Source organism: Sinocyclocheilus grahami, unplaced genomic scaffold (assembly GCF_001515645.1).
Source record: "Sinocyclocheilus grahami isolate Dianchi unplaced genomic scaffold, SAMN03320097.WGS_v1.1 scaffold304.1, whole genome shotgun sequence".
In the NCBI taxonomy this organism is placed as follows: Eukaryota; Metazoa; Chordata; class Actinopteri; order Cypriniformes; family Cyprinidae; genus Sinocyclocheilus; species Sinocyclocheilus grahami.
The window spans coordinates 1,514,157-1,528,298 of record NW_015505483.1 but is presented as its reverse complement, the minus strand read 5'-3'; the positions used below and the strand labels follow the sequence as shown (position 1 = coordinate 1,528,298).

At 35.0% G+C, this 14,142-nt stretch overlaps 1 protein-coding gene across 4 annotated transcripts in view; it reads left to right on the top strand.

Annotated features, from left to right (window-relative positions):
* LOC107601387 (protein phosphatase 1 regulatory subunit 1C-like) overlaps nucleotides 1-13,570 on the top strand; it is a 36,783-nt gene extending 23,213 nt beyond the window's left edge. For 3 of the 4 annotated variants that reach the window (XM_016293552.1, XM_016293554.1, XM_016293553.1), the window contains 2 exons: nucleotides 4,115-4,318; nucleotides 5,471-5,825. In XM_016293552.1, coding sequence (XP_016149038.1) covers nucleotides 4,115-4,318; nucleotides 5,471-5,538 — 272 coding nt within the window. In that variant the 3' untranslated portion in view covers nucleotides 5,539-5,825. Of the gene's footprint in view, nucleotides 1-4,114; nucleotides 4,319-5,470; nucleotides 5,826-7,245; nucleotides 7,402-13,409 lie in introns of those variants that run through there. The other variant, XM_016293555.1, reaches the window with a different exon arrangement.
* The last annotated feature ends 572 nt before the right edge of the window (nucleotides 13,571-14,142 follow it).

Below are 14,142 nucleotides of genomic sequence, written 5' to 3'. Positions count from 1 at the left end.
TATATATATATATATATAATGGTTTTAGTTTTTGGTTTATTTAATGATAATAACCCTGGTACTTATTTATTTGATGGTACATGTACTTATTGATGTTTGTGTTGCTGTTTTCCCTCAAAAATGATGTCACTTTCTGGAGTATTATGTAATTAAGGAGCTGATTTTTGTTACTTAAAAGGATTTCACAAAGGACTAACAGGATGCAAAGTGATACTGGACAGGACACAGAAAAGGAATCCATAAATTGATTTTCAGTAAAAAAAAAAAAAAAAAGATCAGAAAACATGTTTTTTTTTAATGAAACATTTGAAATAGTTCTAAATAATACTCCAGCTTTTTCATGTTATAAGTTATTTATTATCGGGGCATACATTATGAAATTCATTTGTATTGAAATTATGTAAAATTCCCTCCTATTTGTGATTACTAATATGATTTCAATCTTTATAAAACAATATATTAATGCAATGACAAGTTACTGCATAGTAGGAATGATATGTCTATGCCATCTGTGTGTACAGTATGATCCACAGTACACTTACTTACTCAGCCATGCCATCTTCACCATTAATATTCACACTACATATTTCACTGATGGAGGCGGCGTTTTGCATCCAATGACCCACACATGCAGCCCACTCAACAGACTACTCACACTGCGCGTGCTTATGGATCAGTCGCTGATATTAATACAGCTCCTCCGCTCTTAACCACGGACAGTGAGGTCCAAAGTCTGAGTACACTAGTGAAGATTCATCAGTTTTTCCCAGCATGATTTGAGAATCATCCAAAAAGAGCATCTTGAGCTCCAACAAAAGAAAGAACATCTAAGAATCACATGATCATTGTCACAGATTTGATTAATGGCATAGAAATAACTGCAAAATTTAAAACATTTCTTATTTAGAATGTTTCAAAATGCAAGAATCCCAAACATTTGTATATCCATGGGTTAAAATTAAATTCTGAATGCCTGATTTTCAATGTGGTCTCAGACTTTAAACCCACTGTACAATATACAATACACTGCCTGTGTTCATTCATAGTTCTTCATTTAAATTTTTTAATGATTTGACCATTATAAGCAGTGACTTAATTCAAAGTAAAGTCTTTTGCACAGATCAAGGCAATACATCTAGTGAACAGCTTTTCAGATTTTATTTACATTTTTGATTCTTTAGTTTTCCTGTCAAATAGCACTTCATTTAATGTTCACTCCTTCCTGATTTTCAGCTGCAGTTATTTTATTTACGATTTATTTGTGTTTATGCAGTTTATACAGAGTTGAATCTTGTAATGATTCTGTCACTCCTAAAATTTTTCAGTGTGTATGTGGCCACTGTTTCTCTTTTCTTGTGGGGTTTCCACTCAGGGTTTCTCGAAATGTCTCAAAAAGTCTTAATTCACCCTTCCGCAAATTAAAGCCTTAGAAAGGATTTCAATCAGAGCAGAAAGTCTAAAATTCATAAAGTCATGGCATTAAATGTCGCAAACATTGCTAAAAATGTATATCTTCCAAAATCTAAAATCCTTGAATTAAGATACTTTTACTTGAAATGCAAAATTAAGCTATGATCATGTTTCCTGAAAAATTTCCCAAAATTAAGTGAGTTCATGCTTAAAACAAGAACACATATCTGTTAATGGGATATGAAAACTTGTTTTCCCTTTTAATTAAGTTGACTTTTCTGAGCCCGTTGGCAGGTCTTCTTTCTTGTTCTAATCATAAACTCAATTAATTTTGATTAGTTTGATGATTAAATAAAAGCCAAGACTTCTTTTCTTCTCACTATGTTTCTCAAGTAAATTTATCTTGATTTTAGAATATTAGATTTGCACTGGAAACATCACTTTATTGCAGTGTGATCAGAAGTTACAGTAAAAGTATTTTAGTGGTTGGGAGCAGAGCTATTTAAGCCTTAAGAATTTCATTATTAATTAAATTCATTTGATTTAAAAATCAAATTAAGGTTAAAAGTTGTATCTTCAAACTTTGAAGTGTTGCTAATGCAACTCATTGTGTGCACTCTAGACATTTACATTTAGAAAACTTATTGGCGTATTTTGTTCCCTTCAATTTATTCCTTACATTTTCTTTACTTGGTCTTGAAAAGGTCTTTAAAAGGTCTTAAATTTACTTTCATAAAACCTGAAAGAACCCTGCCACCCCAGCGATGTCACATGTGAAGATTTTTCTTCAGACATCGCTTTTTATCAGTGCACATGCAATCTTGAGAGTAGAGTTTGTTTATTTTAATAATTGCTTATTTTTTTGCCAATTACAAGGGCAGTAGAGAGCAGGAAATGACCCAAACTGGATTCAAACTCAGGTCGTCTGCACTGAAGTGCCACTGTGCAACATGGCGAAACATGTGCACTGTCCGCCAGGCCACGTTTGCGACAAAGTCGAGGTTTTAAGACAATGAGATGGGGGAGGGAGAGCAGTGGAGTCCGACAAGGCCATTTCCTGGCATGGACGTGCTAAATTCACATTAGCTTGAGTTATTGATTGGAGTGGGGGGAGGAGAGAGAGATGCATCATTCTAGAGAGATGGCCTCAAATGGACAGCCTGGCAGAGCAGTTTTGAATGAACACTCAGCATCCTTTCGGTCAGTGCAGGGCAGAAACAGCTAAAGCAATCTGATTTGCAGTGATGCCAAGCTAGAGTGCTGTGCTGGTGTGGGCTAGTCATGATTCAATGGTGTCAGAACCTCATTTGTGTAAGTAGGGGTCTCTTGTCGGTGAAAAGATTGGTAAAAGTTTTGAGAAGATTGCTTTGGATAGCGACAAAGTGGTGAGCTAAACTCATTCCAGGCTAAAACTGCTGAGTGCATGTAGCGGTTTATTGAGCGCCCACTTTTTAGTGCTCTTGATTGCGGGAGTGTTTTCCCCATTCACTTTCTCTATTGGGATTTCAAAATACTCTTCAATTAAGAGTTCAAAGCCATGAATTAAACCAACTAGATCAATCATAATATTATATACTTTGATTTGAAGCAAAAAAAAGGGGGGGGGAGGGGGAGTATTCATTTCCTTGTTTCAAGATTTGTGGCTTCTTGTGGAAACATATTTAAAGATATATATGAAAAATTGGTGAAAACGTACCCTCAGGCCATCCAAGATGTAGATGAGTTTGTTTCAAGTTAAACCATCTTAATGATGGATTTGTTTCTTACAAACACACCTTTTCACTTCACAAGATGGACTGGAGAGCATGGATTTCTTGTGGATTATTGTGATGTTTTTATCAGCTGTTTGGACTCTCATTCTGACGGCACCCATTCACTGCAGAGGATCCATTAGTGAGCAAGTAGTGCAATTCTAAATTTCTCCAAATCTGTTCTGATGAAGAAACAAACTCATCTATATCTGTTGCGCTTGTTTTGCAGTGCATTAGCTCTCTACTTTGATTCGTCACCAAGAAATATAGTGCTGTTGATCAAAACTGATGTCAGTCCAACTAGGGCTGGGCGATATATTGAGCATTCATGATTTTATTTTTCATACTTACATTGGGTTTTTTTCTGACTAAATAAACTGAAGCAACCCTGAGAATATCATTATTATTTTAATGAGATTTTTTTGGCCATTATGTTACCTAAAGAGCTTGTCATTAGAGTAATTTCACAATATTTACTGGTCTTGTGGCTCCCTGCTAATATGCGCAAAACAGCATAGCATTAGCAAGTTTATTATTATATTATAAAAATTACTAATATAATCTAATATAAAATATTATTAATATATAAAATATCATTAATTTTAGTAAAACTCTATGTAAGAAATTATTTTTATTTTTGCTATATTGCCCAGCCCTAAGCCCAATTTCTGAAACAAACCTGTATAGTATTTAAAAGTTGCAATAAATGCTTTTAATGACTAAATACTTGTCTTTTTTTTTAGAACAATTTTTTGGTTTGAGATACATAGCATGCATACATCTCGCAAGTCATTCATTTTCCATTTCATAGCCGCCCGTTGAGTGTACTTTGATTGATGTCATACATTTGGATTGGGTTCAGAGGTCTCTCACTGTTCCGCACACTGCACGCCTGTGCTGATAGCCTGTGTCCACTGTGTGGCGCTGTGCTGTGTGTCCTGTGTTGAGTGCAGAGCTGCAGCTGGTGGTGGAGCAGCACTTTCAGAGGCAGGAGCAGCAGGAGGCGGGGCTCTCTGACAGCCCAGACACGCCCAGTCCAATCACAGCACAGCATTTTGCCAACGAAGCTCAGTGGGCCAATCACAACAGCTCAGAGCCCAATGGCAATGAGTCTTATGTCAGTACTGAGGGGCAGCCAGGCAGCAGTGGGGCCGGGGGTAAGTCCAGAACAAAAACTGGGAAGCAGTGATAATATCGTTGCTTTGAACAATATACAGGTAGCTAGGAAAGTACATGTAACAATCCCTCACTTGTAAATATATTAAAATCAGGTTAAAATAAATCTGTGCAGAGAGTTATGGAGGACCAATGTACTCTAAATTAAATAATGAAATCAATTAAATAAATCATTAATTGATTTCAATTTATTATCGAATTTATTCAATGAAAACTTTTACAAAACTACTGCATTTAAATAATACCTTTGAAAATAATTTAATTATGAAAAATCATGGTTCAACAATAAGAATTTTGAAATGAAGCCTGGTATTATTATCAATGATATCTTGAAACCAGTGTTACTCTAGTATCATTGAGACAATAGTACTATCATATTATTGTAAACTATTGTAAAAATTATAGTATCATACTATTGTTTATTATAATATTTTGAATCAGTTTGTATTTTTTAGTTAAAGTTTTAGCATTTTGTATTTTATTTTAGTACATCAAGTTAAACTAAATTAAAATGGGAAATTGCCTTGGCAACGAGCTAAAATATATACAGTAAATATATTTTTTCATGTAACAAAAATATTTTTATGATTTATGATTTTTATGGTTTTAATTTTAGTTTCAGTTTTAGTTAACCATAATAACCCTGCTGGAAATACAAACTTTTAGTAGGCCTATTATCAAGAAAAATTTATTATTTAATGTATTGGTTTATTTTATGCAGTGGATATCATGAAAATGTTTTGAGCAATAATTTTTTTGATCAAATATTACAAATTAAATTGGTACATTTATTGATTTATTAATTTTATCATTGCAAAATAAATGTGCACATATAATAGATTTAATTAATTGTTTATTTTTAAAATACAAAATAAATTAGTACATGCCATTTCTGTTTAATTACATATTGATTTAATTATTTAATTTTGAGTGCTTTTATCCTTCACATAAACTATCTTTTTTGTACGATTATGTAAAGAAAAGCTGATTGCTTGGTTGGAAGATCTGCTGCACTTGACTGACAAGACTTTTTTTTGTCTCTGTCTCTCCTCCACTTTTTGTTAAATTCTTATTTTTGTTCTATTATTATTTTGAATATTATTACTACCATTGTTTTGTATATTCATATACAGGAGACACAGCAGACACCTCAGGAAGTGAGCAGAAAAACTTGAGCAGTCCTTCATCTGTCTCTCGATAGCCGTAGTAACGTACCTGGCACACCGCAGACCCTTCCTAAACATGTACTGTCCCCTCCACTCTTTGGACTCTGAATAAGAAGACTTTCTGCTTTCTCTAAAAACACGCATTGTACTTTCTCACCTCTTTCAAAGTTCCAGTGGTGACTTCCTTTAATCAGTTTTATTTGTGTGAAGTGAAATGCTTGTTCTTCACTTTTGAACTCTGTACTAAAATGATATGTCCTGTTTGTTTTTCTATTTGATAAAATGGCATTTGAAATATTTCCAATATGTATATCTGTGAAATCGCCAGTCGTATAAAAACCGTGAAAGTCTAGTCAACATTATTAAAATTTTAAAGTAGAGACAGTGAAATAAACTTTTTTTGGAGCTTGAAATAAAAAAAATAAGGAATGAAGTAAATCATTTTGAGTAAGTGCTGTTTATCTAATGTTACTGTGCTTTTGCTTTTTCATCTCCCACTTCCAAAATGTCCCAATCTTAGATAAATAAATGAAGACTGAATAGAGCGCTGCAGTGATGACGTATTTCGGTAGGCATTTTAGTAAGTTAGCATCACCCTGATTCCCTCAACAAAAACCCAATAGGATTTTCCCATTGGCTTTTAGATTATTGCAGATCTGTGACCGAAAAAAAGTTTATAATTCTTACATGATTTGTTCATCTTCACAAATGAAACATTTTTTGAAGTAAAAAGCTAGACTATAAACTACACCAATGTCACCACCATTAAGTTTCGGCAATTATTTCAATCTTTATTTTAAAAACAATCAATGAAAGTTTAAGTTAGAATAGTTTGCAAGAGCGTGAATATAAACAGCGTGATTGTAAAAGTGACTACTGAGTCAATGAGCTTACCTCTTTGTTGGGATGATGTTTAATGTCCTTGACAACTTCAGAAGTTCCATTTAGCCACTTGTTTGCAACCAGCTTTTTCAAGACAAGTAAAAACTTTTTTTTTAAATCACAAGGAGGTATTACTGATGTATTTTATGTTGTAGAATAAAACTGATCTTGTGTTAACCACAAACCTTATCTTATCCAATTAACCAAAAACCCCTTCATAAAATGCACCGACTTCAGGACAATGGAAACATCTAAAAGTACTAAAACGCAAATTAATTTCTAGGTCTTGGCCTACAAAAATATGTCATCCTTGCAGCACGCTATGCATTATTTTGCTATAAGACATGTCATGAGGCTTAAAGGTGAAGTATGTCATTTCTGTGCATACTAGCAGCAGCAAACCACATACAAAAATAATTGGAAAAAAACTTTTCAATAAAGGCATGCTTTTTTTGTAACTTTAAAAGAGACTATTCAAAATGTGATCCATGTCAGATTTTATTGCTGATTTGGAAATGTCGCAACAACATAACAGTTTTGGGCATTAGGAAATGTTGGTGTTTCCCCATTAAACTAGGTATGAGCAGTAACTTTGTCTATTTTTTAATGAGCAAGTGCATTACAAAGGTGGCCAACAAGCTTGTCCAGATGAAAGGAATCATTCTGCAGTTGTGTTTGCTCAAAAAAAACATGCTTCACCAGGGCTTATCATAACCTCCTAATTGTCTATACTCTTCTGCATCGAGATGATCACAATCAACCTTTGAACTACCTTTGTCTAGTCAACTGGCTCTAGATGGGTAAGTCAGGTCACACTGGGACAGGTGCATGCTGGGACTCACGCTGTGTTCGTCCTGCAGGTAGAGAGCACAGTGATAGCCAGCAAGAGGAACAAGAGAGTCATCATCCTCCAAGACTCTCTCAGAAACACCTGGACACACTGTCTGAGGAACCCGGAGACCTGTCACCACGACGCAAAGACACACCGTACCAGCACCAGCCACCCTTCGTCCCTGGTAGGATCAGATCATGAACACATAATGCATAATACTGCGGAAACATGACATGTAGGAAAAGCTTTCACCATGATTTGCATATTATAATGATTTGATGGTCCATTGATTTGTGTCGGTCTTTTGAATTCAGCAAAAAGATGCTTGACCAAAAGAGAATTCAATGTCACATTCAGAAAGCAGCAGAATACACTCAGTCCTGTATTTTGAATGTACAGTACACTATTGTTCGAAAGTTTGGGATTTTTTTTTCTTTTTCTCTTTTGCTCCCCAAGGCTGCATTTATTTGATAAAATAAATGCAGTAATAAACAGTAATAAACTATAGTGATATTGTGAAATATTATTACAGTTATTATAATCTATAATATATATATATATATTATTCAATTATAATATTATTAAAAACTTTAATAGAATTTGAAAATATAATTTATTCATGTGATGGCAAAGATGAATTTTCAGCATCATTACTCCAGTCTTCAGTGTCACATGATCCTTTAGAAATCATTGCAATATGCTGATTTGCTGCTAAAGAAAAAATTCTTACAGTTGTGCTGCTTAATACTTTTGTGGAAACTATGCTACATTTTCTTTCAGGATTCTTTCATACATAGGAAGTTCAAAATAACAGAATTGACTTGAAATAGATATTGTTTGTGACTGTACATGTTTTCAACTCTTTTGTCACTTTTGATACATTTAATGCATCCGTGCTGTATAAAAATGTTTTATAAATCTTTCTTACCCCGAATTTTTGAACGGTGGTGTTCATTCACACACAGTTCTATTTTCTCGCATAGTCACTGTCCACCCACTGTCCACGTTTTAATGGACCTTTATCACAGCGGAATTGATTACTCTAAGAGCTGATTCTTTGTAACGAACGAGAAGAGCCGACTGCCATCGGGGAGAGCCGAATCTTCAACCGGAGCCTTCTATTTTTTCGTTACAAAAAAATTATAAAAAATACACATATGGCTAATCACATGGGAGGACAGACTAGGTTCATAGCATTATGTGAAAGAAGGAATGGGGACACAAGCTCTGAAGATAGCGAGTGTAGTGGTCCAGGCCAGGTACACAGAGCGACAGAGAGGGACAGGGGAGCCGGATTTAAACGCAAGCGTGTTGGTTAAGGTAGAAAGACACTGCAATTTGTTGCAACATCGGTCCCCTCAGAGAGAGTCTTCTCAAAAACAGGACAAATAATCACAGAGAGGAGAAATCGCATCAGCACATCCAAGCTGAGGCATCTGATATTTCTGAATGCCAACCTGCCCTAAAGACTAAAGTGTTATTATTAAAGTTTATTAAAATGCTACATAATAGTAGCCTATCTGTGTCACGAAAAAAATGAAAACACTGAATAAAAAATTGCTTACCAACACACAAACCATTCACAGTTGCTAAATTGGGCTAAAATAGAAGGCTCAAAGTGATACTAAATAAAGAGCCATTTGGGAGCCGTAAGAGCCGGCCCTTCTAAGGGAGCCGAGTCAAAAGAGCCGAATCTTTGAAAAGAGCCGAACTTCCCATCACTAAGTGCTGCATTGTGTGCGAGACCTGATGAATAAGATCAAAATGAACATATGTATTCATTTGTATTCAATTTTAATCATTATTCTGTCATTTTTCATTGACAGTCATTTCACTGTATGTAATATTTATGCCAAAATTCGTAATTAATATTCAAAGTCATGCTGTCAACGCGTTATATACTGTTTAAGATGAATTAGCCAAAATGTCCAACATCGTTAAATTTCTTGAAGGCAATGCCCTCGCATTCATTCATCTATTTTAATACACTGCTCTTACGAAAATTAACCATGGTATGTGTAGTAAAAGGGTCATTCCTAGTATCCGGTGCCATTTGAGTCCCCATGACATAATGTGGTATATTTTGTGTAAAAATGGGTTAATTCTTGTTTCTGAATGCTAATCTTACAAGGTTACTGCCCCTCTACAATCAAACACAATAAATATGTCCTTAAAATTAATTAATTAAAAATAATTACTCTTATTTTAGTGCAAGTAGGCTAAAATGCCATGTCCCCAAGTAAGCTTGCATAACTTCAGCAACAAATATAATAAAAATCAAACAAATTCCAATTTTTCAACATTGTTGTATATTCTTATTTATAATATTCCTCAACAAAATATATTTTTAGTTATTTATACATTTTTAATGCTTAAAGTCTTTAAAAGATATTGTGTTCCTGAATTGAATGTCCCCCCTGTTACTCTGATGAAAAGTCCCTCTGAACACAACCCTTGAATGTTTATCTAATAACACGATTCTAAGGAAGTATAACACTTTTTGGTGGCAGCTATCTACAAGAAGCAGAGTAGTTAATATTTAATTCACCCTTTTTTTGTGTTTTATAATGATTCACTGATGTGGTAATGCATAACATGTCCACTCTGTTATGCTTATTTCTAATGGAAACTGATACTTTTTTTGTAATTTTGATTAATAAACAGGTTAAAAATCTTCCTCTGTGATCACTATGGACTAGCTTGTTGTTTATCACGAGTAACAATAGCTGACTTTAGGATAAAATGTCCCTCCTGTTACTGTCCACCCTGTTACTGTTTTGCACTGTAACAGGGTGGACATATTGTAACATTTGATGTAAAAATGACATAAGTGTTTAAAGCATGTATTGGTACTTATAATTAATTTATTATGCATTTACAAGAAAGAGTTGCTTAAATAGTATGCATGTAATTGTCAGGAAATGGCGCTGTTGTCTGCTGCAGAAAAGCAGCGACGCTACAGGGCTCGTTGTGACTCACACCCTGAAAGAAGGCAGATATACCTCAATAAAAAGAAGGGGAGGTGGAGAAAGGACATAAAGGAAGGAAGAAGAAAAAATAAGTTGTTAAAATTCAGCTTTGTTGATTAGGTAGAAACTGTCATAAATGGTCTTGACTTTTCCATTACAATGTGTGTGTGTGTGTGTGTGTGTGTGTGTGGTGTGTGTTCGTGTCTACATGCTGTGTGTGTGTGTGTACTGGTATTCCCTGCATTATGGGGTCCAAATGTTCCCACACAGGTATAGTAATAACAGTAGACTTTGATCTTGTGGAGACATTTATTTGGTTCCCATGATGAAAACAGCTTATGTTCTAAGTCATACAGAATGTAGTGTTTTGAAAACCTACAATAACTGTAGTTTAGTGTGAGGGGTAGGTTTAGGTGTAGTGTTAGGGTAATGATATAGAAAATACAATTTGTACAGCAGAAAAACGATTACGCCTATGGCATGAACCCATAACAATAGGGATATGTGAGTCTGTGTGATGTGTGTGTGTGTGTAAGAGAGAGCAAAATAATGTTTTCTAAATATATAAACTTCCAATAGTAAAATATAATGATAAACCTATTTTGTAGCCTAATAAAGGGACAGCATAACAAATTAGATCTTATAATAATAGGCATAAGAACAACTTATACATTATATATACAGAACCATTTATCTGTTGTAGTGATTGTAAATTGTGACAATATGTATTAGGCAACATGTTGAAATATACTGTTGTTTAGTGGTGTGATGTCCACCCTGTTATGTCCTGTCCACCCTGTTACCTCAGTGTTTTTTGGATAGTACTAAAATAAGTTCAACAAATGTTATGCATATCTTTGTGGTTACTTGTAGGGAATAAAATGGTAAAATTAAATAAGTTAAAATGGTTCCAAAATTCCATTTAAATGTATTTTTATTCTAAAAGAAATGTGTTGAAATTACGCTGTGTCTCAAAAATACAACTTTTTTCAAGATAATGCCTGATTATGAACACTTTGTTAAAAATAAATTTGCAGATATATGTAAATATTACAATAACTGTGCATTCAAAACACTTGTTAATCGAGATGAGAATGTCTTGTAACAGGGTGGACATTTAGCCCTTGCACGTGTGAAGAATTTCGTGAAAAAATATTAAAGAATAATATCCTGAGCTGGACCAATATATTTTCTTCAGACAAAATGATTACATCATGAAAATAAAAAAAAACAATTATGGAAACCAGCTACCAAGCTGAAATGGCACCGAATAGTAAGAATGACCCAAAACTGTGGCAATACAAAATGGAAATCAGTACGCGGGAAAAAAACATGGTTTCTATATATTTAATATAGTAAAACCATGGTAAATTTTTGTAAGAGTGTTTATCAGTCAAATTCATAAAAAAAATTTAAACAGGTATGAAATATGATCAGTAAGAGAAAAACATTGTTAATTAACATTGCGGCAAGTTAGTTGGGAAATAAATGTATTTATTCAGAATGCACATTTGGAAGGGAAATATATTAATAGGAACATTTCGACAGGTGATATGAGATGTAGCCCTAAACATCCTCAGTTTCGAAATGCATAACAGTTACGTTACTCCACGCAAACGTGCTCCCACAAAATATTTTAGAAGGACCTTAATTCATCCCAGGCATCTCATCCGTGTTGTGACAGGAAATCGTGAAAACTGAGGCAGTGTGTCTGCAGTAACACCGGCGAAAGTGAGGAGTCTCCCATTAGTTTTGACTGCGCTACAACGGGACCGGAAGTGGCGATACACTGCTTCACTTACCGGATATAGAAAGTGTGATAAAGGTCCATTTGTAGTTTAGGTAACTTACAGTTTGGAGATATGAGCAGTCGCTGCTTCCCTCAGTTTTACGATATATTCTCAAATAATCCGATTGCTAACTTATAGGACCTTAATTCATCCCAGGCATCTCATCCGTGTTGTGACAGGAAATCGTGAAAACTGAGGCAGTGTGTCTGCAGTAACACCGGCGAAAGTGAGGAGTCTCCTATTAGTTTTGACTGTGCTACAACGGGACCGGAAGTGGCGATACACTGCTTCACTTACCGGATATAGAAAGTGTGATAAAGGTCCATTTGTAGTTTAGGTAACTTACAGTTTGGAGATATGAGCAGTCGCTGCTTCCCTCAGTTTTACGATATATTCTCAAATAATCCGATTGCTAACTTACTCAGTTTGTTCTGCTATCGGTTAACTAAAATTTGACTGCTGCACTCGTGTTGAGTAAACTAAGAAAATCATTTCTACTGTTATCGACGTCCTCATCTAATATAGGCTGCGTCCGAAAGCTCAAAAATGCTGCTTTACTTCCTGTCTCCGGAGGTACCTTCTTCTGATCGAATTTTGAAGGCAGATGTATCTTTCGCTGTCTTCGATATCCCACAATCCTGTGCGTTCCATTCCATGACTGTCGAGCTAAAAAAAATAAATAAAGATGGCGTCTGAAAGTTGCGTTTGGTGGTCAGTTCAGACTATCTTTTTGCACTTTTGATGTTATTTCTAGCAGAAATCAGTATTATAGTAATTAAATATTCGTTTAGTTATCACCAAAACTCGTTCTATTTTGTTGTAGATCATTGGATCTACAAAAAAACACGTGCAAAAAACGCTGCCTGCAAAGTCATTGCCTCATAAAGCAGCGATTTTCGGATGCAGCTATATTCACTGTCACTGTGGTTAAAGCCAGGTAATCTAGCGCGAGAACAAAGGGGATTGACATCGGGTTGTTCATATAGCCTATTGTTGATAAGGTCCAGAGTTCATATAAAGTGACATGACATGTGGCCAAGTATGGTGACCCATATTTGGCCATAGAATTAGTGCTCTGCATTTAACCCATCCAAAGTGCACACACACACTGCAGTGAACACACACACACACCATGAACACACACCCGGAGCAGTGGGCAGCCATTTTTCGCCACAGCACCCAGGAAGCAGTTGGGGGTTCGGTGCCTTGCTCAAGGGCACCTCAGTCATGGTATTGAAGGTAGAGAGAGCACTGTACATTCACTCCCCCCACCTACAATCCCTGCCGGTACAAGACTCGAACCCGCAACCTTTGGGTTACGAGTCCGACTCTCTAACCATTAGGCCACTATAAGCTGTTGGATGGTTTAAGAGTCACACCTGTTATGGAAAGCTGAATAGTTTACTCTTGCCCAAATCTTGTTCTTTTCACAGGGGTAAAGATGCTGAAAAACCAGACAGACCCTTCTTCACTTTTCCAGGAGGAGGAGGAGAACAGCGGGGAATGGAAAGACAGTCAGACAGAGTAACACTGCTTGAATTACATGAGAAAGTGACGTCATTTATAATATTGTTTGGCAACTGTTTTTTATAGTGCTGGGCAACAATTAATCGCATCCAAAATAAAAGTGTTTGTGTACATAATATATGTGTGTGTACTGTGTATATTAATGAATTATATATAAATACACACACATGCATGTATATATTTAAGAAAAATATGTTATGCTTATATATTCAATATATTTATACATGATATAAATTATATGAATATAAATATATACATGTAAATATTTTCTAAATATATACTGTATGCCTGTGTCTTTAAATATACATAATAAATATACACAGTACACACATATATTATGTACACAAAAACGTTTATTTTGGATGCGATTAATCGTTGCCCAGCACTAGTTAACCTTTTTTGTTTTTCTTATCCAAGTGGAAATAGTTTGAGAGCCAATTTCGCAGTAGTTTTTTATGTGCAGTAAATGAATCCATTTACACAAGTACTAAGAGGTCCAAATGGTGAGACTGCAAACTTTGAAACTTTATGTGTGTGCATATATATATATGCAAAATAGAGGCTTTTTTAGTAGTGATCTCAAACTTTTTTGTCCCCACGGTACATTCTCTCATATTGTGATTTATTTCTTAATATTAA